This window comes from Equus przewalskii, unplaced genomic scaffold (genome assembly GCF_037783145.1).
Source record: "Equus przewalskii isolate Varuska unplaced genomic scaffold, EquPr2 ChrUn-13, whole genome shotgun sequence".
NCBI classification, from domain to species: Eukaryota; Metazoa; Chordata; class Mammalia; order Perissodactyla; family Equidae; genus Equus; species Equus przewalskii.
The window spans coordinates 15,392,808-15,420,416 of record NW_027228750.1 but is presented as its reverse complement, the minus strand read 5'-3'; the positions used below and the strand labels follow the sequence as shown (position 1 = coordinate 15,420,416).

General features: G+C 36.6%; 1 protein-coding gene across 4 annotated transcripts in view; it reads right to left on the bottom strand.

Moving 5' to 3' along the window:
- OLFM3 (olfactomedin 3) overlaps positions 1-27,609 on the bottom strand; it is a 184,083-nt gene that overhangs the window by 9,192 nt on the left and 147,282 nt on the right. For all 4 annotated transcript variants that reach the window (XM_070608159.1, XM_008526461.2, XM_070608160.1 and 1 more), the window contains exons 2-4: positions 24,281-24,427; positions 17,741-17,896; positions 12,882-13,101 (exon numbers count right to left, since the gene is read on the bottom strand). In XM_070608159.1, the coding sequence (XP_070464260.1) occupies positions 12,882-13,101; positions 17,741-17,896; positions 24,281-24,427 (523 nt within the window). The remainder of the gene's footprint in view (positions 1-12,881; positions 13,102-17,740; positions 17,897-24,280; positions 24,428-27,609) is intronic.

Below are 27,609 nucleotides of genomic sequence, written 5' to 3'. Positions count from 1 at the left end.
GCATCGGTTAGTACATGTGTAGGAGCTGTATTAAAGACATTGTGCATGTGATTCAAGTAGAAATGGCGTGCATTTTATTTCAAAGTAGCAAGTGATTATGACCTTGGAGAAATATGCTCCTGTTGAAGACCCACTTTCCATAGAAGGAAAAATTAGTTTAAACCTTCTTGAAAAATATCTTTTAAAGATGAATGATATTTCTTGATTACTTGAAAAGAAAGCTGCGTGGAATTTTAGAAGTCACTTTAAATTTGTTCTAGGTATAGATCAATATCATGTCCCAAATATGAAACATAAACATAGTGGAATTTTCATCCCCACTAAACTTTATACTCAGAGGAAAGTGCCAAATGGAAATACAGTCAGTAAGAAATTATGGCGACCTCAAGTTGTTTGGATGCTGAGAGTGAATAGAGATTTTGTAGTTGTGGAGTTTGACAACATTTTAGTTGGTTAAACTGTATAATTAAACCTCAAAATGAGTTTTTTAACCTGCCTCATCAGCACAATTGGCCCCTTTTGCCATAGGTAGCCTCTATTGCCTGAAGACCGAATCACAGTTTAGACACAAGAAGACGTAAAGCTCGTGCTTCCCTCAGACGTATGCGTATTTCAGATGTTGATTCATCTTCTGGGTCTAACGGATCTTCTTGATTCGGTTCATGTAGACATAACTTCAATATGAATTGAGTTAATAACTTTAATATGAATTAAAACCTGCATAAGAACTATCTTTGGGACAAAGAATGACGCCATGAATCTTTTGTAAACAACATTGCCAAAAACTTCAGCACATCGTGGCTTGGGTGTGTTGGCTTTTGTGGTGTTTGGATCGAACTCATCATTGTATCCGTGTGGCAGAGGGATACTGCTGAGCCTTCGATTGTATAGACCAGGAATTAAGACAGAAATAATACCAGGGCTTAAAAGCTTCTGATACCTATACTAAAAATGATTTTGCTCTCTTCTTGTAGCAATGGGCATTTTCTCTGAAACAAATTAGAGGGCAAAACCAATAGTTACTATTTAAATATAAAATAATTAATTTACATATTCATTTAACAATGATTCACTGAGAACTTCTTATGTACCAGCACTATGTTAGGTGCTGGGAATATAAGGTGAACAGAGACAAAATAGGTCCATATGTTGTAGCTTCTCAAAATACCATTGCTTGTGCTTATCCTTTCCGTTTCTTTTTTTATTCTACTTCTTTTTCTTTTTTCAAATCAACTGACAAGAAAGTTAAATGAAGAAGTTATTTAAGACCAAATCTATATTGAGAATAAAAGGAGGTCGTACTGAGTGCACTGAATATCTGTTGATATTAAGTAAAAATTACAGAAATTTAGCCCTAGATAGTATAATATATAATAGCACCTCTTCCGTTAAGACAGCTTCCTTTGATAACCTGCAATTTATCTTATTTTAAGCCACATTTTACCTCTACTCTTCTACAAAACATATCCATAAACTGTCAAACATAGACAGAAACAAGCAAATTCAACTAATTTCCCATGTTTAGTTTTCTATAAAAAATGAATGTGATGATCTAGAAAGCACAAATTCATGCAGTTATATTTCTTATTAGGTCTCACTGATTTGGTCCTGCATATGTATCTTAATGGTAGTCGTCCCGTCTGTGTGAGGGAAACATATCTATAATCTAGTAAATCAATATAATTTTGCAAACTTTAACTCTGTGATATTTCAGTGAATGGGCTTTTAAGTTAGATGTAAACCATTTTCAAAATCTGCACGTGAAACTATGTGAGTTCTGGTTGCAAATAAAAACATTTTCTATCTAGTCTCTGGCCAGAGAAGATCTTGTGAACATTTATGAACTTTGTGTTTTGCATTCTTTGATTCTCCTATGTGTATTCCTCTCTCCATTATTTTCCTCCATGTCTGTCACCCATCGGCTGTCTCCCAACTGCCCAGTGACTCACAATGTGCAATGGCAGCCTTTTTCTTAATGGCACCACTCTGGATTTGACCTCATTCCACCACTTTTCATCCCAGAGTAACATCCTTAGAATAAATCAATTTTTGTAGTAGTAATCTAAGAAGCACATTTGAAGTGAAGAACTAGTGACCCAAAGTATTGACAATTTAAATAATATCTATACCTGAAATGAATCCCTTGGTTTCTTAGTCTGAAATAGTGAGTGCATTGAGGATTTTGGACTCCATGGCAATAAACTTGATTAAAACTCAAAATAGCTCTATGATAATTGTGTATGGAAATGTCTTTTACTCTTCACTGAGTTGTGCATAAGTTGTTTTCCATAAAGCTCCTCCACATAGGCTGATCATGGTGGGGTGGTCTATGGACTAATGGACTCTTTTTCCCATCTACTTTGTTTGATGGCAGTAATTGATTCTTATTCCAGTCAATTCTACCTCAGAAAACAGACACTTAGGTGCTAAAAGAAGGGCTTCTGGATCTGAGACAGGGGTATTTCATTCACTCATTCATTTGTTCATTCATCCAGCATCAATTTAGTTTAACGAGCATCAAACCCTGTTCTTGGTACTAGAATTACAATGGTGCGGAAGACACGACACTTCTGGTGAATCTTAATAGGAAGAGAGAAGGAAAAAATAAGCAAAAAAGCAAACAAGCTCAATATATCAGGTAAGAATAACTTTAATGCAGATATGTGAAGAGTGAAGTTTGATAAGTGACTCGGGAGCTGCATTAGATTGGGTGAGTAGGGAAGACTTCTCAGAGAGGATGATATTTAATCGAATTGACAAGGAGTCAGCCATGGACCCATAAATTGAAATGAAGGACATTCAGGCAGTGGATCAGCCAGGGGAAGGCAGCATTTTAAAGTCATTGAAGTCATGGGTTAAGGAGTCTGACTGCCTGGATTTGGATCCTGATTCTATCACTCACCCCCTGGGAGACTTGAACAATATTTAACTTTTCAGTATCTCATGGGTAGCAACAGTAATAATACCTATATCACAGTGTTATTGGGAAGATTAAAAAAGAGATATATGCTAAGGGTGTAGAATAGTATGACATAGTTTGGTACACAGTTCAGTATTAATAAATGTTAGTTATCATTATTCTGGATGTGCTTGATGAGTTAATAGAAACAGACATAAAAATAAAGAAAGGCAGTGTGTCTAGAGCACACTTGGAAAAGTAGAAGATGAGGTTTGAGAAGTGAATGGTATAGATAAATGAAACTTTGTAAAATCAGAGCGAGTATTTGGATTTTATTCTAGGTATGATGGAAAGCTACCGGAGGATTTTAAGAAGATGGGGGAGTGCCAGCATGTAAGCTACAGTTTAAAAAGATTACTTTAGCTACTATGTGAAAGTTAATTGTAGAGGAGTAGGCAGAGAGAGACCAGCAGCAGACACCAGTTGAAAGGTCACGACATTGGTCCAGGTGAGAGAGGATGGAGCAGTGATAGAGATGGAGAAAAGCAGATGGATTTGGGTTATGTTTCTTTTTGGATAAAGTTGATAGGACTAGGCTTTAGATTAGATCTTAGGATGGAAAGTAAGAGGAATTAGAGGAATATTACCAGTTAAAAATAATCTAGGATAGCATCCAGATTTTTAGCTTGCTCAGCTGGGCGGATTGTATTGTCACATACTCAGATGAAATGATGAAGGAATAGGTTTGGGAGGAAAAATCAAGAATTCAGTCTGAGTTATTTTAAGTTGTTCATGACTATTGTACATGGCAGAGGAGATGTAGTGAAGATATTATACAAATCTAGGTAGAAAACACCCTTTTGAGACAAAGCTTGGACAATCTTCAACACAATGATGATAGTGAAAGCCAGAGCCTAAATATTGCCTTAGAGAAGAGCATACCCAGAGAAGAGAAAGACATCTAGAACAGAACTCTGGGACATCACAATGTTTACAGGATTCAGCAAAAGAACCCAATAAGAAGCTATAAATGGGATAGAAAAATAGTGTGATATTAAGAAATTCAAAAGAAAAAGCATTTTAATAAGGATGAAGTAACGACCTGTGGAGAATATTACTGAGCTGTCTAGATAAAACAGATAAAAGATAAATCAAATAAATGACCATGGAATTTAGAAGCAAGAAGCCATGATCACAAGAGTCAAATGAAGAGAATGTTGAAATCAGAAGCTATATTGGAGCAGGTTTTGAGAATACTGTAGACCAAAGCAGCAGCTGTAGAAGATTCTTTCAAGGGAGAAGCAGCAGGGAGACGGGGGTGGAGAAACATGGGGTTACAGGAAATCTTTATTGTGCTGACGTTATTGTTGTTTAAGAAAAGTTTGTTTGCCTTTAAGAGTAATCCAGTAGAGAGGGAGAAACTGATGATTTGAAAGAGAGAATAATTAAGCAAATGAACCCATGAGCAGATGGTAGTTTAATCTGTTTAGTAGCCATGACTCTGTCTGTCCTTTTATATGATTTTTTGTCTCTCTATTCTTCCACAATTTCCCAGGAGTTGTTCTTTGTGTGGTATATTCCATCCAGGTTAGAATGCTGAGGTGGGTGTCAGGAGATCTGGTTTCTAAGCCACAATGTTAGATCATTATATAGTATCAGATAATGTACTTACTCTCTGGGATGGAATTTCCTCACCTATAAAATGGAAGTTCTGAAGCTTGACACTTTGTTATTATAACTAAGAGAACATTGAGTGGATAGGGGATCAATAAACTTTTATATGGTGATGGAGAGAAAGTGGTGTTTGAGGTTGTGGTGAAACACACACACACCATCAGTGTGATCATGATCATGGTGATCACCACCATCTACTCTTATTCTTGGAAAGAAAAAACAGGCAGAAAGGTCTCTCAATGTCAACTTCATCCCACTAGAAATTTCTCTTACAAATTGTTATTGAATTCCAAAGCTAAAATTCATCTTGTCAAGTGAAATTAGTAAAATTAAAGTTGCGGGAATTTATAAAACTGACTGCCTTTTTAGTTATAATTTTGTGGATCTTAGTGTTCAGTAAACAAAGGCATTAGATTCTGATGGAGCACAAAAATTATAAAAATAAAGTAAAATAAAATAAGCAATAAAAGTTATTTCTATTTCTTGGCTCCCCAAAACTAGCTTTTTGTTCAAATAAATGATTATCTTTTTCACTTCACTCTCATTTTCCATGAGGACAAAGGAAGTCAGACAGAAAGGAAAATTTCCCCAAATGCCTGAAAGACAAATGTTCCTGCAAAAGTGGATGGCAAAGAAGGAAGTTGAGTCTTGCTTCATTGATTTTCTCCTGCTACACTCTTCTGTCTGCAGGGAGACACATGAAAACATTAGCATTTTATAATATATTGTATGTGTATGGCTCTGTATATTCAGAAAATATACTGAGTAGGTCGTTGACGAATGTAATCATTTTATTTCTCTGATGACTTTCAGACATTAAATGTTTTATGATTAGTTACAATCCATATTTATCAATCAATAGCTCAGGAAGATATCATTTGGAATTCAGTAGAAAGATCAGTTGTTTGGATCAATGAAGCATAAAAACCATCTGTCTTCTCTTTTGTTTATTTCTTTAATATATAATTGTACCTTGCAACATCTTGGAGAGACAGCTTCTAGATTTGAATCCTAAGGCCATGCCCATATAAATAAATTAAATGGTATAGTGAATATGTTTATGACAGAATGCTATTTCTTTTTACCTAAGGGCGTTGGAGAACTCATGTAGCAAGAAGTAGATATAATTTGATCTTTAAACTCTATCTATTGAAGCTATTTAAAATAAGTTTGTCTCTACCATACATTTGATAGTAAAATCTGTTTCTGCTATTTAACCTTTTATTTGCAGGTCTAATCTTACCAACTATACTGCTGAGGGACAGGTGACAATAAGGATGGACATAATAGATGCCATATTCGATAGGCACAAGAATGAGTTTTCAGTGGATGTTTAGTAAATGAAATCATGAATAATATGTGTCTAAACACATGTATTTTCCAAAATTAATGCAACCTGACCCTTACATTATTTAAAAAACTGCCTCAACTTTTTCTGGGATAAAGCTTACGCATGAACATATTTTTAGGGAAAAACCTATTTAACATGCAAAGTGAATGGAGCAGCATTGTATTGTGAAATCTCAAATAATTTGGCAGTCCATACTTGCCTCTGAAAATGCAGGTTTTATATCCTTAAAAGGCTTATGATTTAGTTGTAATCTAGGAAAAGGTAGGACATAAAAGAAAGATAAATGATAAATTAATTTATGTTAAACTATACCAATTCCCAAAAATGTGATAAAATCACTAAGGTTCTAGGCTTCCGGAAGAATTAATCATCGTGAAGTGCCTGGACACTGTAGAAATTAAATTTTCTATTACAATCTGGCATTTTAGGGAGAGTAGGACTGTCTTTGGTAAATGAAGATCTCCTCCATTTAGTTTGAGCGGGTGTTCTTAAAAGTCTCCTCTACTATATTTCCAAGTTAAATCTGACTCGTCTCCCTCCCAGGCACACAGTTTGACTTTTCTGCTAATTCCTACTTTCAATGAGATTTTCAGTGTCTCCCACTTTAAATGCTAAGTAGAGCCAAATATCAGGTGTTTTGCAATGAAATACTGCATTACCATTGAAGAAAGAACAGATGGCAACAAAAACAAAGGTGAAAAAACAGTGTGCTGTTGTCTTTTTTCCCCCAAATATTTTAGGTTTTGTAAAAGATATAGATATTTTATATTTGACATACACTGATTCATTTCTTGAAAGCAACACAAAGCTTTTTATTTTAAAAATAAAGATTTTCTTTCAAAGGCTCTATAGACACTCATTTTTAACTATTATATTTCAGATGTTTTATGATAGTCTACAAAGATTCTACTGGAGCAAGACACAGTTGGTCCCTGACCTCTCAGAGCAAGGGCAACTTGTCTATAACGGGGTAAAGATTAAAAAAGCAAAAAAAAAGCAAATAGGCATTTTCTGTAAAATGTGCTAAGTGTCATGGGGGAGTGGGTGGGAGGCTATGGGAGAGCATGCCAGGAAAGTCCAACCATGTTTAGGAGAAGTCAGAGAAAGCTCATGAAGTAGTCAGTATCTGGTGTGTAAAATGAAAAGTCATTGGAATTCGGATACATAAGGTGGGGAGGAAGACTGTTCCGTGAAACGGGAGAGGAAGCTCAGTGTCCAGGAGGAGAAGAAAGCAAGCGTGATTGAGGAAGTGAAAGATTAAAATGGCTAAAGCTCAGAGTGAGTGCATGGGGAGAACTTGAGAGAAAGGGCTATAGAATTAGGCAGAATCCATATCATCGAGGCAAATCATGCAAAGCTTTTGAGATCTAATTTTAAAGGAAAAATCGTTTAAACACTGATGTAATATAATTAGATTTGCATTTGGAAAAGACTACCCTGAATACCTAGTGTGGCGGAGAGGGAATGACTTCAGGAAAGGGGTCGTTGCAGTAATCCAGCTGAGAGATGAGAATGATGCTCTGGATTTGGGTGGTGGAAGTAAGGATGCAGAAAGGAGGTCGTTTTGAGTGATCGGTTTGGAGTTGGGGGGGAGATGTGGTTACATGTGAGAGAGTTCAGGGAAGGATCAAAAATGACTCTGGCTTTTTTCTTTCTGCAGCAGTTGGGTTCTATTCACTGAATTAAACTTACTGAGGGATCCAGGTCATTTCTCTATTACTGTATGTACCCAACAAGAGACATCATGTGGGGGGAAGAAATCTCAGTCTTTGAACTCAGGACTTGAGTTTAAAGTTGTTACCTCCAACGTGTACCTTCGGCAAATGAATTTAAACTGTCTGAACTTCTGTTTACAATAAATTGCCGATAATAATGCCTAATCCAGAGTTGTTGCAGTAATTAGAACAAACGCATGTAAACAAGCTGGCACAGTGCCTCTCAAGCAGCGGCTCTCGGCATTGCTGTGGTTATATACTTAGAAGCTTGCTGGCCCCACTAAAGTGCAAGCTTCTTGACAATTAGAGGGAGACTGTCTGCTACTTAGCCTTATCCCAAATACCTGGCAAGTGCCAGCACATACTGGGGAGTCAACAAGTATTTGCTGAAGGTGCAAAAAAGACTATTACCACAGAGACAATTTGATTTCCCTTTTAAAACTTATTTGACACAAACCTGGTAAAAGCAATAACCTCAGTTTCACAACTTGTGACCTTAAGTTTCAAATGCTACTGATACTTTTGTTAAATATGAAGCCTCAAAACTGTGTTAATAAAAAGCTGCATCCTGTACTTCACTAGATGGCACCAAACCATTGCCCTAAAATAGAACTAACAAGAGGGAGTGAGGGGGGAAGGACCGGAAAGCTGGAAAGCGGGGTTATAATATACATTAAATATCTATGGGGGGTCTCAGGGGGTGTGCAAGAGCTTTGACTGTGCTCTGTCAGTCAAATTCTCACATGCATATAATTATATTTTGCATATCTAGGAATGTGACATGATTTAATTAAGCACAGGGGACTTTGTTCAGTCTCTCATAGGAGAAAATTAAGCACTTAGGAAAGAGCATTATGTACCTCATTCGGGCCACTAGGGTGCATTGGTGTTGAAGCATTTCTTCTCATTTCTGTTTTATCCAAAATTTTAATTATCCAATAGAAATAAGTCAAATGGTGCCCTACTGGTCTCAATGATTTGTGGTTCCTTCAGTGCCTTATTTACTATTTGGGATTAGGTCTTGCAGGCAATGAAGCTACTTTGTTTTTTTGGTGTCTTGAACTTCATGTAATCTTCAACTATAGTTTTTTCTCTTAAAGCAAATCTACTGGAAATGTGAGGGGAAATGCATTCATCATTGTTATAATTGTGCTCTTTTTCCTCTATCCATTTCTATCCTCTGCTAATGGACTGTGTATGTTGAGAGGCTTTTGTGAAGAGTGAAGATGCCATTGATGGATGAGCCTTCTTGCTCCCACTACTACATTGTCGATACCATAATTATCTAATGTCGCACTGTAGATCCGAGCAGCACAGCAACTGGATTTTAGACTCCTTTGGAACACTGAACCCTTGATATGTTTTTTTCTCTACATTTCCTGTTAATGATCCTGATATTGATTAACATCTGTTTTCTGAGTCCATGTGTTCTGGTATCTTGATATTCAGGACTTGCTTTTGAGATAATACTAGGTATGGAGTTAAAATCATTCAGAGAGAGAGTTTGGTCCAATATATACCAATTCTCAGAAAGTGTAAACACTAAGTAAGGTATTAATGAAGCTATAACTTAGTGCTACACTCAAATTTATATGTTTGCGTTTTCTTCTGCAAATATATATATCTTATCAGAGATCCTATTTTCAAATGGGAGTAATTCTTTTTTTAATAGAAAATATAAAGATTCATTTATCTATGTTTTGAGGGACCATGTGGCTTCATACTTTATGGTATTAAGGCTGTCTGTCTCTACCTGGACATGTTTTCTACATTGTAATTAACGGTTGTGATCCAGTTGATAAATATCTTCTCTGCTCAGAAGGCTCTCAGTAAGTGGTTTTGATTAATTGACATAAACATGGTGTGATGGAGAAAAGTACTCAGTTCTTGGGACAAGAAGCATAAATGAGTTAAAGTCATTGTTTGTGTGGCACTCACCACACACAGGGATGTACAAAAGTACATAGGGATCTGAAGGCCACTAACAATGTAAAAGGAGTTTATGACATGTGAAAACTATTTTCGGTATCTCATGAGGTCCTATCAACTCGAATAGCAGCCATCTCATTAAATAAGAAAGTTGAATACTAGTTTTATTGCTGTTTTATATCTGTATTGGTGCTAGATTTTATGTTGTTTTGCTTTTTGCTTTTTGAGGAAGACCGGCCCTGAGCTAACATCCATGCCCATCTTCTTCTACTTTCTATGTGGGACGCCTGCCACAGCACGGCTTGCCGAGCGGTGCCAGGTCCACACCCAGGATCCGAACCGGTGAACCCAGGGCCGCCCAAGCAGAACGCGTGCACCTAACCACTGCACCACCAGGCCAGCCCTTAGATTTTATGTTTTTGATTAGATAAAATAAAAATAAATCTTAACTAATTATTGCAGTTTTACAGTCACATTCTTTCAAACTTTGTGGTCCATGGGGGGGAAAATTAATAAAAAGAGCCTTTGATAATATTGCAGATCATAGTCCTGAGGCTTAAGGACACCATAGAGATATTATCTGTGGTTCAGTAAGAAGGAATAAGATGAATTTGTGTCCACTGAGATTAACCCTCTTTGTCTCAAATATCATTTTCAATATTGGAGGAGATTGTGTGTGGGGAGTTACATGTGGATTAGAAAAAACAAATAGGCAATCATGAAAGAGCTGAGAGGAGTGTAGAGTTGCCTAACTGCAGTAGACGTTATTTCCGGATTAGTAAACTCAGAGAGAATATATGTTGTAAGTGAAGTTCATTTCTAAAGTTGAGCAAATCCCGAGTTTTCCATGTTGACCCCTCAAAAACATACCTGGCACATTTTAAGCCTCCAGGTGTTTACAAGGCAGAACCTTTCTCTGGACTGCCCTTGCTTTCGTAGAGTCCATTTGTACCTAGTAGACACCTGGTCTCAGCATACAAAGCCTATGGCTTGGGTTTATTGCAAGATGCTAGGAGTGACAGAGTAAATTGATTCTCAGAGTCTGGAGTGGTTCAACTGTAACATACAGACGTCTTCCAATGCAAGTCAGAACCCTACACAAACCAGAGCCATGTACTGCCATTTACAGAAAATCTTTAACCAGATGTTTTATGGACTAATAAAATATTCATATAGATACTTCTTTGTAAGCCCCAAAGTAACTTAGATATTGAGGGTACTCAAACAATTCTTGACTTGAGATTTTCTTCTTAGCTTATTTGGTGGATACATCGTCTGGCAAGCTATGTAACTAACATGTGATCCAACTAAAGGTATCCCTTGATTAAAAAAGTGTAAAATATGACAGCAAAATTGCTTTATGTTGGTAATGTTTACCTATTTTATATTAACAATAAGCTCCATAACTTGAATTATAAAAGCAAAAGGATATAAAGGAGTTATTTAACTGCTATATCAAATAAATAACTTTTCCCTTGCTTTGTCTTAATCAATCTTTTGCCGTCCTAACTCAAATATGTGGCTAAAAGAGATCTTTTTTTTTTAACAAGTAAAATAGATTGTTTTCTGCCACTTGAAATAGCTAATATTTACTGTATTTAGTAAACAAAAATTAGTACTCTATTTCCAAAGTTTAGAAATTGTTCTTATGACTCCCTATAGAATCAATTTATTCAGGAAATATTCATTAAGTAATTTTTCCTTGTCAGACAATTTTCTAGGCATTGGGAGGTACAAGATTTAGAGTGAATATCATAGACATTCCTCTTGTTCTTATGAAATGAAAGTCTAGCAAGAAAGACATCCAATTACACATGCAGTGATAATGAAACAGGAAAAGTCCAATCAGTGGTAAAAGATCAGGGTTTGAGAGCACCTAGCAGGGACACACGGGACACATAGGGAGGGCAAGAAAGGATTTTGGCAAGACACAACGTTTAAACTGAGACCTGAAGAATGAATAGGAGTTTGTCACATGTGGCAGGTGAAAGTGTATTGGTAGAGAAGGAGTAAATAGGGGAAAGAGTGTTTCAGAAGGAACAAACAGCGTCTCACAGCATCCTGTGCTGGAGAGTGTAGAGCAATGTGACTGGGACACAGCTTGTAAGGGGAGAAGGGGCAGGACCTAAGACGGGAGATGTAGGGAGTGCCACGCATGAAGGGCCTCATAAGCCGTGGACTGTATCCTAGGACATAAAGGATTCTTAGGACACTCGAAGTAGAGTGAAATAATATTGGATTTATTGTATTTCAAAAAATCCCCTTGTCAATAATGTGGAAAATTGGTGGAGAGGAGCAAGAACTGGAGGCATGGAATTTAAATTATATTTGTAAAACGAGTAATCTTTAAAATGTTCTTGTAAGCCATTCAAACTTTATTTTAAACATTGACATTTATTCTCTGAACTTTTCTTTACTGGGAATTGATTAATTTTTCCAAATTCTTTACTCCTTTTCCCAGTTTATTTTCTATTCCAGGGAAGCTTTTCTTTAGCTTGAGAGAACACTTTTCTATGCTTATTGCATTGCCCTCCCTGTCATGTCACATCATGTCAACAACTAAAATATTGTTACTAAATGGATGTACAACCCCTCTTATTCAATTCATGACCACTTATTTACTTCACGTTAAGTTACAGACTAGTCCCGTGATGACTTCAATTGAATAATTAGCTCCTGGATGCAATGGGAGAGTTTGCAAACTCAGACCAGGTTGAACTAGACATTTTATGACTCAAGAAATAGCGTCCTTAACCCATGTCACACATTTGACTCCTTGCAGAATAGAGAATATCTATTTGAGTAGGTGCCCTTTTTAATTTCTTCATTGGATCAGAGCAGCTGACGGCAAGTCTGCATAATAGAGGAATTGTGTTGGTTTGCTTTAATCATTGTTGTTTCACATTTGGTCCCAGATAATCTTCCTTTTCCCCAGCCCTCTAACTTTCTCCACTAGCAGAAATGCCTCCCTGCTTCCTCTAGCCAAGCAGTGATTGACCATTACATATTATCTGTGTGTAATAAAACTTATTTCCATTAGTGTAGACAATAGAATTGACTGTATTTTCCAGACTACTTATTTCAAGCCATCAAATGGTAACAGGGTGCTCTGAAAATCAGGCAACTTTTAATAGAATAACGCTGAGTACCCAGGCATGCTTAAGCCATTAGGGAACACTTACGTTACACTTAGAAAGCAGTCACTCGTTTCCCTATAATTAGGTATTTACGGATATTTGCAAAATGTAAGAATGCAGTTTTCACTGAAACTACTTAAAAACACAACTTAGACAAATGGAATTATTGTACTCACTTAGTTTTTTCATGCAGTCACGAAGTCTGGTTTCCAAGCTAAGCACCCTTTGATGTAATTCCTCGTAGTCATAGGCACCAATTTCCTCCTGAATCCCAGTGAGGACAGCAGACAGATTCCGGATTTCTTCCTTGAACTGGGTGATTAACTTGGCGTCTGTTTTGTACTGTTCCAGCACGGGGATCAAGGGCAGGAGCTCATCCATCTTCTCTTTCAACTCCTGTGGAAAGCAGCCAGTTGTTCCTGAGAGTCGTGTAAACAGATCAAGCAGCTACCTTCTTTTTAATATGATACTTAAAGGAGGTTATTAAAACAGATTCAAATTCCTTTTTAAAAAAACTTTTTAATTTATTTTTCATTGAGATGTAATTGACATATAACGTATTAGTTTCAGGTGTACAACATAATGATTTGATATTTGTGTATCAAAATTCCTTACTGATTTTTGGTTGAAATTAGGTATTTTGTGAAAATGTTGGTGGGCACATGATCATTAAGAGTAAATCTATTTGTCTCAGCCTTTCAAGCAAGAACCTCTCTTTAAATGCTTTTCTATAAAACAAATTGATCCTTGTCATAATTACAAAAACTTCCTATGATAGCAATTATTGTAGGAAAGGTTTGTGTATTATCTCACTTTCTGGTAGCATTTTATAAAGTGGGTAATGCATTATTTAGTTAGGAAATGGAAGCAGGGTCCATTTTCTAATTATGAATTATTGGAAATAGGTCAAATAGCTTATGCCTGTTAAGTCTAATTAACCCAGTTACTGATTATCTATGTTACTAAGTACTGAGGGTATTTACAGAAAACTTTGGATCCTGGAACAGCTATTCCCTAACACTTAGAATTTTTCTAATTATGGCCTAACATCACTCTGTCCTTCCATTGTGCTTGAGTATTCCTCTTTTTAATATCCATCTTAGCACAGCATCATTAGGAAGGTAAGTTCAGCAAGCATAATAAATCAAGCAAAGCCTCTCAAAGCTCAAAGAAATGTATGTTGCTGTTTACCACTTTGAATTATTACCCATCCTCTGACTCCACTTGCCTTAGCATAGATAATTTAGAGCTCTTTATGTAAAGCGGAGTAGCTCGCACATGTAGTGAATTAACTCTTTCAGGGACAAACATGCTCATAGCTTCTGTAACAAAAGAGCCAGTTGCACAGAGCTGTTCGGAACTGAAAAGTTGATTTTCATTTGGAGATCAAGAAGTGTATGTTGCCAACATAATGTCCTTCACTCCAAGCGTCACAGAACTGAGCCACACGTGCAGTTTCACTTTCAATTTCTAGACATGCCACCTTTTCTTCTTTCCCTTCAACTTCGTGTTGATGGTCAATGAAAATATTTCATGAGTTTGATTCAGTTGGAGTTTATTGCAGATGATATAATTGTGGAAAGAGCTGTCACTGTTTTGATAGTTTGAGAATAATCCATAGGTGCTGTCAGAAACCATGCTGTACGCTAATTTAAGGAGCCAAAAATTGCATTTTAAAATTACATTTAGAAGATGTTATTACTATAAATGCATTAAAATAGCAGGAACTCCCATTGCTACCCTGATTGATGGGTTTATGTTGCTTGTGGGGAAATTTCCACTTGCTGTGTAAGCTCAGTATTCTTTGAATTCGTCTATATGTCCATGTTGAACGGGAGGGTAAAGAGAGTCTTAATAATGAGATGGATTCATAAATAACCCAGTCAAAAGGCAGAATTGCAGAGCTTTGCTCATTTTGGTGGCTAATTTTGAAATAAACTTATTAGTTTGAGCATCTCTTGGCATCCCTAAAGGAAGACACAATTGCTTCATTAGGATTTTAACGAGAAGAGTTCTATCGGTACTGTTCGTTGCATATTATAGCAACTGTTGTGCTGGAGAGTTTTACATTTTTGTACGTGAATATCAAAGAGCAGTAAATGTCACAATTCTGGTGGCATTTTTTCCCCATGAATTAAAAAAAATAGGTCTTTATATTTTTGGATCTTTTCAAAAATTCATTGTTTGATTATTGGCAGTCAGTTTTGAAACTCCGGAAACTTGTCAAAGAACAGTGGGAAGTCCAGCCAATATATATATATATCAAATACTTAAAAGATTAAAGCAGAATAGCACAGATTTGTGCTTGCTAATCCCTTTTAGAATTTCGCTTTCTACAGTGTTGCTCTTACAGCAGAGGTTGTATTAGCATTTATGTATAGACTATCTTCCCCAATAATGGTCTCTTAATATAAAAATGATAGTCTCCACTATGATGACTAGAAAAGCTTTTCATCTTAAAGAATGGAGAAGACAAGAACTGCTTAGGGCTTTTTGTAAGTTGAAATGGTATGCCAGAGGAAGATTTTCTTCAGATTTAAAAGTAGCCTTCGATGTTAAACTTACTTTTGGAATGCTCCATTTCTTCTCAAACATGGCTGCTCAACACCTAGCACAAAATCTGACTCGTGGTAGGACTCAGTGAATAAATAAATTCAGCAAATATATATTGCACATCTAATTTTTATTATTAGTTTATATCAGAGAGCTGTAGTCTACTCAGAGAGACAACGTGTCATTGGTATTAGGGAGCTGGACTTTACGATTCTGATACATATTAGATATATGACCCTGAGAAAATTGCTTAACCCTTTTTGTGCATCAGTTTCCTCATCTGAATGATGGGGATAAAAATAGTGCCTACCTCATAGGATTGTTGTGAGGATGTTTAAAGTACACAGAAGTGTGCTAAATAAGAGTAATTCTTCAGAAAAATAGTCATTATCATTACTGCTATTTGGATTTTGACATATAATTTCAGTATCTACTTGGCTTACATGAACTGGGAAAATCAAAATCATTAGATCCTATGATGCTGCCTGAAAATTAAGTTTTTTTATCGGTAGCCTGGCTACTGTTGGGCAAGCATGGAATAGGCAAATTACATCTTTGTGTTTCTCTCAGCTTTGTGTCTTTTTGTTTCTTTGTTTCCTGTCTTCTCCCAAGAGTTCCCATAGACGCATATTTGTTGTCATGTGTCCCTGGTCCTGCCAGCCTTGGCACCCTCAAGCTGTCCCTCAAGCTGTCCACCTGAGTTTGAGTGATTTTCCCTCCATGCCAGATGCCCTGAGCTCCTCTCCTTCTGTCCCTCTTCCTTTCTGGGAATGCTCCCCCTGTGCCCTAAGTGCCAGCTTACTATTGCCTATTTTGTTGATGGCTTCAGCATCAGGCTCAAGTATCACATTATTGCTTTACAGTTTATGCCCTAACTTTGAACATTGAAAACTGACATTGAAAACCTTTTGGTTTCTTTATCTCCTCTGTGATTTAATACTTTTTCGGGGGGGGGGGGGGTTGGGGGTAGGCACCAGTCTAAAAATGCTTTCTCGAATATTGCCAAATCTTGAAACTCTTCCCCTGATCTTCTCTAAACAAAATTTAACAAAATTAATCACTCTTCTCTTTGTGCTGTTAAGTAATGTTTATGCCTCTACTTACTATCAATTTTGCCTGCCTGCTTGTTAGTTGTCTTTCATAGAAGAGAGATTATATGTTATATATCTAGCAGTGGGCTCAACATTGCACTGCACACAGTACATGCTCAATAAATATTGGTTAAAATTAATTCATTTATTCCTCAACCTTATATTCTTCTTTATTTACCATTGCCCCATAGATTCTCTATTGTCCAGTTCACTCATTCTCACATTTCCAATAATATTTAAATTAATTGTGTCTTCTAGGCCTTGCTCTAATTTGTTCTAATTTCTTAATCTTCTGGCTTTGTTTACATCTCTGTTCAACTTAAACTTCCTGATTCATCACTTCAGCCCCTTCTATTATCCTTACCCTCAACTTTCTCACCCTCTGTTCCTTGTGTTGCGCCTTTTTTGGTAGAACTTTAACGTTGGTTAAGAACTGTTTTCTGCACTTCTTTACTCAGGCTCTTGAGCACCATTGAAGAAAATTACAAAACTATGAAAATTTCTGCCACATTAAAATGAGCTGTGCAGAGATCCTGTTGCATGTTACTGACTAGCTCTCTGCCCTTCACCACTATGTGTGAAAAGCACTTCTAATGCTTGACCAAGAGCTTGAATTCAGACCCACTCCCTCATCATTAGCAGTCAATCTCACTAAGCAGCAGGGAAAACAGAGGCTATTATGTTTATAAAACCAGTGTGTCTTGTAAACTACATGGTAAGCCTCTTTAAGGCAGGTTATTTGGCTTTAATAGAGGCTCAAATGGCATTGTCATAGTCAGGTTTTTTTTTAAATCTATGACACTGTCATACATAGTTAACAAAAGTCCACACAGCAGGCTTAAAAGCACTATTTTCAGTGTTTCTAGATAATTGCCAATAAACAGCTTAAAGTCTACACACTTGATCTTAGCCAAAAGACCAAGAAGCGATAAACTTAAAAGTCTAAAAAAATGACTTCATTTGTGTCAAATTATGAAACAACTCTCTTTTCTATATGTTATTAATGATGGTATTATTGCTTCTTCTAATAATTTATATTTTCTATATTTCTCCTTATATTAGCAGACTATAAAATCATCAGAAAACGTTGAAAATTTTAATTATTAATTTTCCTTGAGATTTCCCCTTGTCATAGATGTCAAAGTGTCTGTAAATCTATCTAGAAACTCCACTAAATTCTAGGAGGATGAGGCTATTTTTGTAGCAAATCTTCTAGGCATTCCTACCAGCTAATGGTCAGTTTCAGTAGAGAGATGATTGACGTCCCCAGTGAGTCTTTAATCTTGCATGTATGGGCCAATGCACAGTTATTTCTAGCTGAGTGCCATGTTGGCTGTCCATCACACTCAGTATCTCATTTGGATTGACAAGACTGCAGAAGTCAAACCTACTTGAAAATGCTTGGTCATTAGTGTCTTCCGATCATCTTCAATCTGCCGAAACTTGGCCTTCAGCCCTTTCATTTGGGTTTCCATTTTAAGAACATATTGGAAATCTCTCTGAGTTCTCAAGTTTAAGACTTCAATAGACTGGGACATGTTCTGAACCTGTTAAAGAAGAACATTGGCTGTACATTATTGTCTGTTTACAGGTATATGCAATCACAACCAAAGTAGCAAAAATGACATTAACATAAAGAACTGGAAGTCCCAACTTCATAATTGCATTTCCGCATAACATATTTTCAGAAGGACAATTCTTCATGGTAAACATTCAAAAAATTCAGCAAGAGAAAATTAAACCTAGGCAGGAAATAATAAAATGGACATTCTAGCATTAGAGATGACTAAATATAAATAAGAATTTAATATATCAGAAAAATAAATTTTAAAAATAGAATTTTCATTCCAGGGCTTTGTAAGCTTATAATGCCTTAGTCTGTTAAATGTTAAAATGAGTTGTTTCTGTAAGTACTAACTCTGACTTCTTCAAGATCTGGGATACTTAGCAATTGTGGATGACAGTGAAGCGTCCAACAGACCTAGAATGCGTTCATTGCAGTACAGTTACTTCAAGCTGCATCTTAAGTACTCCCAGGGGTGAGACTGACTTGAGCAAGGTAAGTGGTTGTAGTGCTGGGGCACCTCCTCATTTTGGAGCATACTGTTTAAGAGACCTGGAAAATGGCAACTTTTATCAACTGTTGGGTAGATAGGCAATGAGCGTGTGTTAAGCTCGTGGCACCATCCCAGGTTCATTGAGCCCCATGCTCTTTAGAAGTAGGAAAGAGGTGACTTATGAAACGTGTAGAAATGAGGAAAGAAATGCTACTCCAATTTTTTTTGGCAGTAAAACCTGAAAACAACATGAAGGAGAGCTGTTAAATGAATTGAGGAACGGAATACAAAGAAACTCGTTTAAAGAATAAGATAGATCTCTTATACTTTGGTGCTCAAAAGTATTGTCTACAGAGCGACAACCTTCGCATCTCCTGCAAGCTTGCCAGAAATGCAAAATCTTGGGGCCCATCACAGAGCTACTGAGTTATAATCTGCATTTTATCAAGGTCCCCAAGTGATTTCACTATTTATTAAATATAAATAGACCAGTGAGAAACACTGGTCAAAATAGAGGAATTTCCAACAAGAAAAGCAAGTGAGAAAAGCAAATGTAAAGATCTTCATATGATTTGATTCTTTTATTTTAAATAAAATTCTCTCTGTCTTTTTCTCTCTCTTCTACCCTCCCCCACACACATACATGCACACATATGTAAAAGAAAATGGAGTATATAAGCAAAAAATTGTGGAGAAAGGTATGGAAGGATTAGAAGAATACATATTAGAGTGTTAACATTACTTTTCTGTGAGAGGTGTGATGTGTGTAAGATGAGAAGTAACAAAATAAACATTGCAGAAAGGGGTCCCTGGTAAATACTATATATAGTTGTAAATCTATCTGCATATAATTATATTTTATTTGCATAAATGAATACATAAAAGCATAGCCACCAAAAAAAATGGTGATGGGATTTCAGGTGAATTTTACTTTGTTTCATATGTTTTTATGTGTTATTTCATTTATTTTTTAATAAACATGTATTATTTATGTTATAAGTAAAAAGTTATTTTCATCGCAAAAATTGTGAGTTATGAATAAGAAAGGGATGATTTGTTCAGAGACAGATTTTTGTAATCAGGTAAAGTTACAAAGCTTAGTGGACCAGCTACATACAAAGAGCCGGTTGCTGAGACATTCCTCAGGACTGGAGCACTCAGAAAGGGCAGTGAATTCGGCTGCCTTGGCTTGCCTCAGTTCCTCCACTTTTCTTGTCAGAGAAGGTCACATTTTCTTGTTCTTTTTCTGCTGTCTTGATCCACAGTCCTACCCTTTACAAATCCCGTGTGTTTTCAGGACATATTACAGTCAAACATATTTTAAAAGTAATTATGTAATATGTGTGTTGGAGGGAACAGAGAAGGGGCTGTCCTTCTGCGAGCTCCATGAGGTTAGAAACTGTGTCTTATTCATATCTTTTATTTCCAAGGACTTACGTAGAATCAGTCACAGAATAATTGCTCAATAAATATCTGTTAGATGAAATTATCTTAGACTTCCAATAGTAGTAATAGGTAATTAGTATTTTAATCTTTTAAAGAAAGTTTCCTCCTCCTGTCACTAGTTAGGCTATAGCATTACATGACTCCGAAATATTTCTTAATTTGCTATCATCCCTACATTCAGAAAGCTTCATTTTTTTTTTAATCTTTAGTGCAGCATAAAATTACTAAGACAACATTGAAAGCATGGTAATTGCAACTTGGATAAATGCAATGCTTTCAAAACAATTTTCAACTCCATTATGGTTAAGCAAGAGTAAAGAAAAGCCATTAGTGTTTCTATGCATTTGAATATGACATTTGTCTATGAAGACACCCATCTCTGGTATGGCCAATATTCTTCTAGGAATTCTGTGTACGTAGGTAGAGTCTGTACAATTAGAAAATGATAGGCAAGTGAGATATTCTAAATAAGATTAAAAAGCCCCTCTTTATTTTGTCTCTAACTTACCCTATCAAGTTAATTTTCAGCTTTATTTGTGTTGTGGAAAAATGCACTGAGAGGATTTTTGCTGAGACTTGATTGTGACTTTCTATATTGAGGAATCATATATAATTATAAGAACTACCTTTAGGGTAATGGCTCAGGATAATGGAACTAATCGGGAAGGATTTGGCTCTGGGCTCCCTTTTGCTTTTCCTGCTGGCTGTACCTAGGGCTGCTTAGTTTCCCACTGGTTACAGAGACCCACTGAACATCAGTGTCCTGATGATACCTGAGACTGGATCTCCATGACTTCACTTGAAGGAAGGAGACACATCTATTGTGGTTCCTCTTTCAGTTTGCTTGTCTCTTATCTTCCGCAGGTCATCTTTCCATGCATGTCCCTGCACTTTAGACCCTCTCTACATAGCTTGGCAAGCTCATTGTCCCCCGTCATTGATAATTTTTTTTGAACTCTTTATTTATCTTGGTTCTTTGTATAAATGAAATGTCTGAGAACTTTTTGAATTTAAACACTAATTAACTTACATTTTCACTCTCATTCATAATTAGTGTGGAAGCTACTTGGAAACAAAATATCTTATGGTTCAATATCTTTGGACAGCCCTAGAGTTAACAAAAATAAACAAAGATTTCTTTACTGTAGGTTTTCACAAAACCTTTAGTATTAAACCGTGTGATGGAAATCTTCAAGAGTGAAGTGTGATGTATAGTGTTTCTTAAAATTATTTTATTGGGAGGAAGTCACTGGCATGGTATTCCAAAAATAACGCTTTAGGAAATATTGACCTAGACAATGCAGGACATCTTCAACTGTACAGAGAAGCTACATAGCTAACAAGCAAACTTTTTTTTTAAGTCAACAATTTTTGTTTGGGCATACTGAGACCTGAAATATTGTGAAACCAATTGTAATTTTTCTAATGTTCAGTAATATAAACACTTGTTAAAAATTTTTGACAGAGCATTGCTGAAATAAGTGTGGCATTCTGGATGACACTGGCATGGTGTTGAGAAAATGCAAAACTGATCTGGGAAGCCTCCACAGTCTACTGATTGGTGACATTGGTAGGGTTTTCAACCTCAAACAGCACCGGTTGCCTTTTGTGTAAACTTAGGACAACTACCTCTGCTGTGAGGATTGAATGGGCTGGATACAGACAGATGAGAACTATTGTTATTAATATTATTATTACTAAAAATATTCCCTTTTTATATGACTAAATCAATCCTTTGGTTAATGGTGAATGAGCTGCTTAAAGGTCATGCTCTTATTTGCCATCTGGTACCTTGGACTTATGTGGAATTGTAGAGAAGTCAGAAAGGAACTGGCTCAGACTGCATAAGGAATGCTTGTTTTGGATGTCCTTTCTTTGGGTCAGGGCAGCAAATCAGTGCTGTTTTCTTCCTTTTGGCCACTGTACATCATGCACACAATTTACTATTCCTCTGTTGGCATAACAATACCAAGTGGTAAAACTAATAAATCTAACTTGTAGTGACTTTGATTTTGTCAATAAATTTTATTTCTTTTTTGTCATATAGGTATCAAAGAATTTTTAAAGATGTGATTTTCCAGAATTTCTTTAAAATATTAAGCAAACTGCATATTGGATAGAGTGATTGTATAAACGTCAATGATTGTTTTCTTTTATTTTTTAACGATCGGCCCTGAGCTAACATCCATTGCTAATCTTTCATTTTTTTCCTTCTTCTCCCCAAAGCCCCCCAGTACATAGTTGTATAATCTAGTTGTAGGTCTTTCTGGCTCTGCTATGTGGGATGCAACCTCAGCATGGCTTGATGAGCAGCGCTAGGTCCAGGTCCAGGATCCAAACGGGCAAACCCCTGGGCCACCAAAGTGGGGCATAGAGGGCATGTGAACTTAACCACTCTACCACAGGGCCAGCCCCTCAATGATTGTTTTCAATCAACCTCCTTGGTGGTACTTTTTTGCCTTATTCATCCTTTACTAAGTCCTGGTTTTATCATAGCTCTGGAATACGTTTTGCTTTGGACCTGTGGAGCACATTCTCCACTTCCTGGTATTCATAGTTTGTTTTAATTTTTTTCTTTTTTGAATTTTTATTTCTTGGAGGAAGACCAGCCCTGAGCAAACATCTGCCCCATCCTCTTCTACTTTATACATGGGACACCTGCCACAGCATGGCTTGACAAGCAGTGTGTAGGTTCTCACCGGGATCCGAACAGGCGAACCCTGGGCCACCAAAGCCAAACGTGCAAACTTAACTACTGTACCACTGGGCTGGCCCCCTTTGAATTTTTTCAACTGGCTTTTGAAGAAATGTCTGAGTCTATGTCTGGGTTCATGTATGCAATGCTATACTGAAAAATAGTAACACAAATAAGGTTATGATGTCTAGGAAACCGTTTTTCATCATAGTTGATGTAGAAAAAAAGATAGCTTTACATAGAAAAGAAGATTGGAGCAGAAAGTCAGTAATCTGAGGGGAAATACAATTCATTAGAAAAGCAAACTTGGATTTAAAAGATTGTCTTTTTGCCAATATAATTAATTTCCCTAGTAACCAAACAATATTAAACTATATATATGATTTTTTAATAAAAATAAAGACAATCAAGATTGGAAAACAATACCTAAGACTAATTAGCGTTCATATGCCTGATTTCTAACAGTTGAGGGGCACACTAGCTAGAGTCATTAACTTGATTGAAAATCACATTTGCTCTTGTCTGGGGAACAGGTATTGAAGGAGTGGGGAAGATGGGATCTTTAAAAGAAAAAAACTTACGAAGAGAGAGCCAATAGATGATGGCAGCTCCACCGAGAGGAAGAGGCGAAACAGATTCATCTTTGTATAAAAACATGAAAATATCTTCCTAAAATCTTAGAACATCAATAGACTTCCAAATAATGTTCACAGAAGAACTTTATTTTTATTATATGGCAGTGGAAGAAAGTTATTGTGGTTAGGCTTGAAATTGCATAAACTATGAATGCCTGTTTTAACAAGTCTGATGCTTTCATTTTTCTGGTTTCTCTTAATTTTGTGTAAAAGTTCCTATTCAATGCCATAACTGTGTGGATGATCATGGAAATGATATTGCACAGAGTGAATTGTTGAGGCTGATATCATCTCAAAGCACATACTACCTAATTTATCTTATTATCCCTGAAGGTACTTAAAATTCAAACATGTTGTCATCCTTCCATCAGTCTGGCCACCCCAGCTGTCCTACTATATTCAGAGCTCAACACAGTGAAAGTCTGAATGAGAATAATTGAAAGAACCATTCATTGGTTTTTTTTCCTCCCCAAACTAAACATAAATAACCTTTCATGAGCTGACTTTTATCTGTAAAAGAGAATAAATCAAGAACATTCTGCATTTGATTGTTATAGATCCGGCTTAAGTAAATTATATGGAGAGAATGCTATTGAATGAAATTGAAGAGCTTAATGTTCAAAGGAATGACTTAGAGAATGATGATATATACATGGAATTATTCATTATCTGTTCAGATAGCTTGCATATTGCATGCCATTATTTTAATTTCCTTGCAAGGTTGTTAATGGGATCCAAAACCATGAGCTCAAAGAGCCTAGTGTGAATCTGAGAGTTGAGGCTAAATTTCTGGCATCGGAATAAGACGTCTTGCTTTTTTTTTTTTTTCTTAAGGAGAGACCAACTAGATTTTACGATATAATATATAGTAGGGAGCCAGTCTTAAGAAGGCAAGGTTGGAAAAGTAAAAAGTCATATAAATAGAACAATAGAGTAGGAAGATTGGAGTTTTCCTTTCAAGGAAGGGGAAAAAATTTATTTGAGAAGGGGAACAAAAATTGGAAGGCCCCTCCTCACCGTTACCTACGTGCTTTCCCATATCTTTTATTCAAATGTAGTTTTCAACAAAACTATGGACAGGGGACACAGGATACCTACCTTCTCGAGAAGTTGGCGAAGCTGCCTGCTTTTGGCATCCCGGGAACACAGGTTTTGTTCTGGAGCAACCACTGTGCAGATGCATCGTCCATCAGGATCCTGAGCTGAGCTGTACACTTGCCACCCTTCTTTGGGACTAATCTGAGTCTGAGGAAGCCAACGGCAAACACACAAAACACAGACCCCCATTATAGGATAAAGAGAATTTGGGTTTGTAGTATTTTAAGCAAAACATCTTTTTTGATAAAGTTTGTGTTTTTATTCTTTAAAGTCAAAGAGAAAGAGATTAAACAATTTACATCGGCAGCACAGTTTCATTGTTATGCGTTCCTTATCAATGCCCAGAAGGAGAATCTTTCTCTTTCTTTAGGTTCCATATTATTAACAATGTATTGATCTTACAGCATTTTCTAATGCCTTTTGTCATATTCGGACATTTTAATGCAACTTTAGAAGCATCTGATAACCATTTAGTCACATATCACCACTCTTTCTACATAAGATCTGTTAGATTATCTTTCTCAACAGTAAATAGTAATTAGTAGTATATTTTTTCTGATTATTATTCATGTGTGATATTTGGAAGCAGAGCCCGATCTCAAGAAACTTCCCATGTACTGAAGGGCTAATTATTAATAAAGCCGGAAAGGTATCATGTGAGAATATAGGGTAATAATAATTAGATCAGATTGTTCTGCAAAGGATGCAGAGTCCCAGAGGAGTTAAAGAAAGCATTTTGGCATAGTCTGCCAAATTGATCTTCCCAAATTACTTTTTTGCACTTGTCACCCTACCTCCCTAGAACCCTAGCTTAAAGGGGCATTCTGGTTCCACTGCCGTCTGCCTCCTATTTGTGTGTCTAATTTTACCTCCTGTGTCTTCCTACAGGAAACTTCTCTCCAACCAAATTGGTCTATGTGTATCCTGAAAGCATGCTGCCTTGATTCATATCTTCGTATGTTACTCATTTTTCTTCTCCTGCTTGGAATACCTCCTTTATAAACCTTCCATTCATTCAGCCCTCATGGTTTCTACCTGTTCTTGAGGACTGTCTGTACTATTCATTAGTCATTTAATGTATATTCTCTAGTATTGTTGTCTTTCATATGTCTTATTTCAACACTTAGTTTATACGCAGCTACTAGATATATTGGGTCTTTCCTATCTGCCATATTGAGTACATTCTATCAGGTACAAAGATAAGTATCCCCATTTTTCTGTCTACTTATTTTTCAGGAAGAACTGTACTTTGAACATGCACTCTCCATTGTACAAACAGAAGCTGTTGTGGATGCCATGGTGCGCTGCCCATAGAGGCATTCATTCATTTCTCCAGCTGCTGGGAGTGTCAGTAGCTTGACTCCCAGTTGAGTTTCTCTTTGGGGATTGCCTAGGCAAGAACACTGCCTGCTCGAAGTCTGGCTCTTTTCCAAGGGACAGCTCACATCCATTGAGTTGCTGATGCAAGAGTAGAAAGAAGCACTCTGAAGAAGCAGGAATTAGTATTATTCTCATTTTACAGAGGAGAAAATTAGTTAACTTGACTGAGAACGCACAGCTTGTATGTAGTAGAGCTATGTATGAGGCCAGACAGTATGCTCCAGAGCAGAACTGCCCAGAAGAAATATAATGCAAGCCTCTCGTGTAACTTTAAATTTTCTAGAAGCTAAGTTTAAAAAAGTAAAAAGAAACAAGTGAAACTAATTTTAATAATACATTTGATTACATATTATATATTTATTATAAAATATATTTTATTTCATTCAAGATGTCCAAAATATTATCATTTCAACATGTAATCACTATAGAAATTATTCGTGAGATACTTTACATTCTGTTTTTTTTCTCCTTTTTTTGGTACTGTCTTTGAAATTGAGTGCATTTTACACTTATGGCACACATCAACTTGGGCTAGCCCTATCTCAAGGGCTCAATGGCCTCACGTGGCCTCCTTGTTGGACAGTACAGCTCCAGAGTCCTACTTTTAATTCCAATTCTATAGCTATATCAATATGATACTGAATATCTAGATAATTCTTTGTAAAGCTCAATCATATAAATATTGAAAAAACTACCTAACAGATTTACATAGACACACCTACAATTTGCATCTGAATTTGTTTTTCCTGTGGAAATATCACATAAATCGATGGGCTTCCTTCTAGCTAAGCTGTGGCTTACTTCTACAACTGAAATCTGAAATACTTCGGCCTTCCTCTATCTTGCCTTCTATGGTTTCCAGGGATTCAGCAGAGGAGGAGGTATTTCTTGTATGATCAGAAGAGAGAGATGAATTTAGCCTAGAAAAGAAGGTATTTATTGAATCAGGCTGGAGGGGCTAGGCCAAGGAAGTAAATAAGAGAAGGGCTGAGGGTCAGAGGTTGAGATGGGGTTAGGAACAAGGAGGTGACTGGAGGCCAGCAGAGAACGATCTTGCAAAATGCCTAGGTTACTGGGCTGGTCTGTTTGCCTGTGGACTGGGGTGCTTTGCCAGGCTGGAAGCAAATTATTAAAAGGACTAAACCAGCCTGACTTCTCTTTCCACGTGTCTGCCATATTCTGGAGGATCTTCTGTCTCTGGAATTCACAACAGAACAGAGGTAATCTCCTCCTTATTCTGTCCCAGGCTCCTCATACCATGAACCAACACAGTTCTTTTTCTTTTAGGGCTTTAGCAATAATTATACAGAGTGCTGATAGGCATTCCAACAATCAAGAACCAATATTGGGGAAGCTATAAATTATAAACTCAAGAAACTCATAAAGAAATCATAGTCCTTATCCTTGATCTATAATGAAAGGTGAATGGTGCCAAACCTATCTTTCTAGTCTCCTTTTTCAGATAGTTCATGGAAGTGTCCCAGGCTGCTTTTATTTCTGGGGCATTGGATTCTTTATCATTCCTTTTGGTTTCATTCCCCTCACCCCTTCTTTCTAGCATTTATGCCTCAACACTTAGTTAGGATAGAAAGATGTACTTAGAATTATGTATTATTAGAATCAGATAGGCTCTTAAAGATTATTGTGTTATCTTTTTTGTATTAAAGAAGAAAAATGCAGAGATTATCTACAGAATGGAGATAGGAACAGTTTAGCACAGTAGTTTCAATGCTATAATTAAAAGTTTAAGCTGAGTAACAGTATGGGATGAATGTTGCTAGACAGAGGTTCTGAAGTTTCAGCTAGGCTTCTCCTCACCTTGGACACAAATCTCAGATCTGTCAGAAAATTAAGGCTTGTCACTAGAACAAATTTAGCTTTTGGATAAAGGAGTAGGGGCCACCCAATTATAATATGAAAATATCTTTAACAGCAGTGCAAACGCTGAT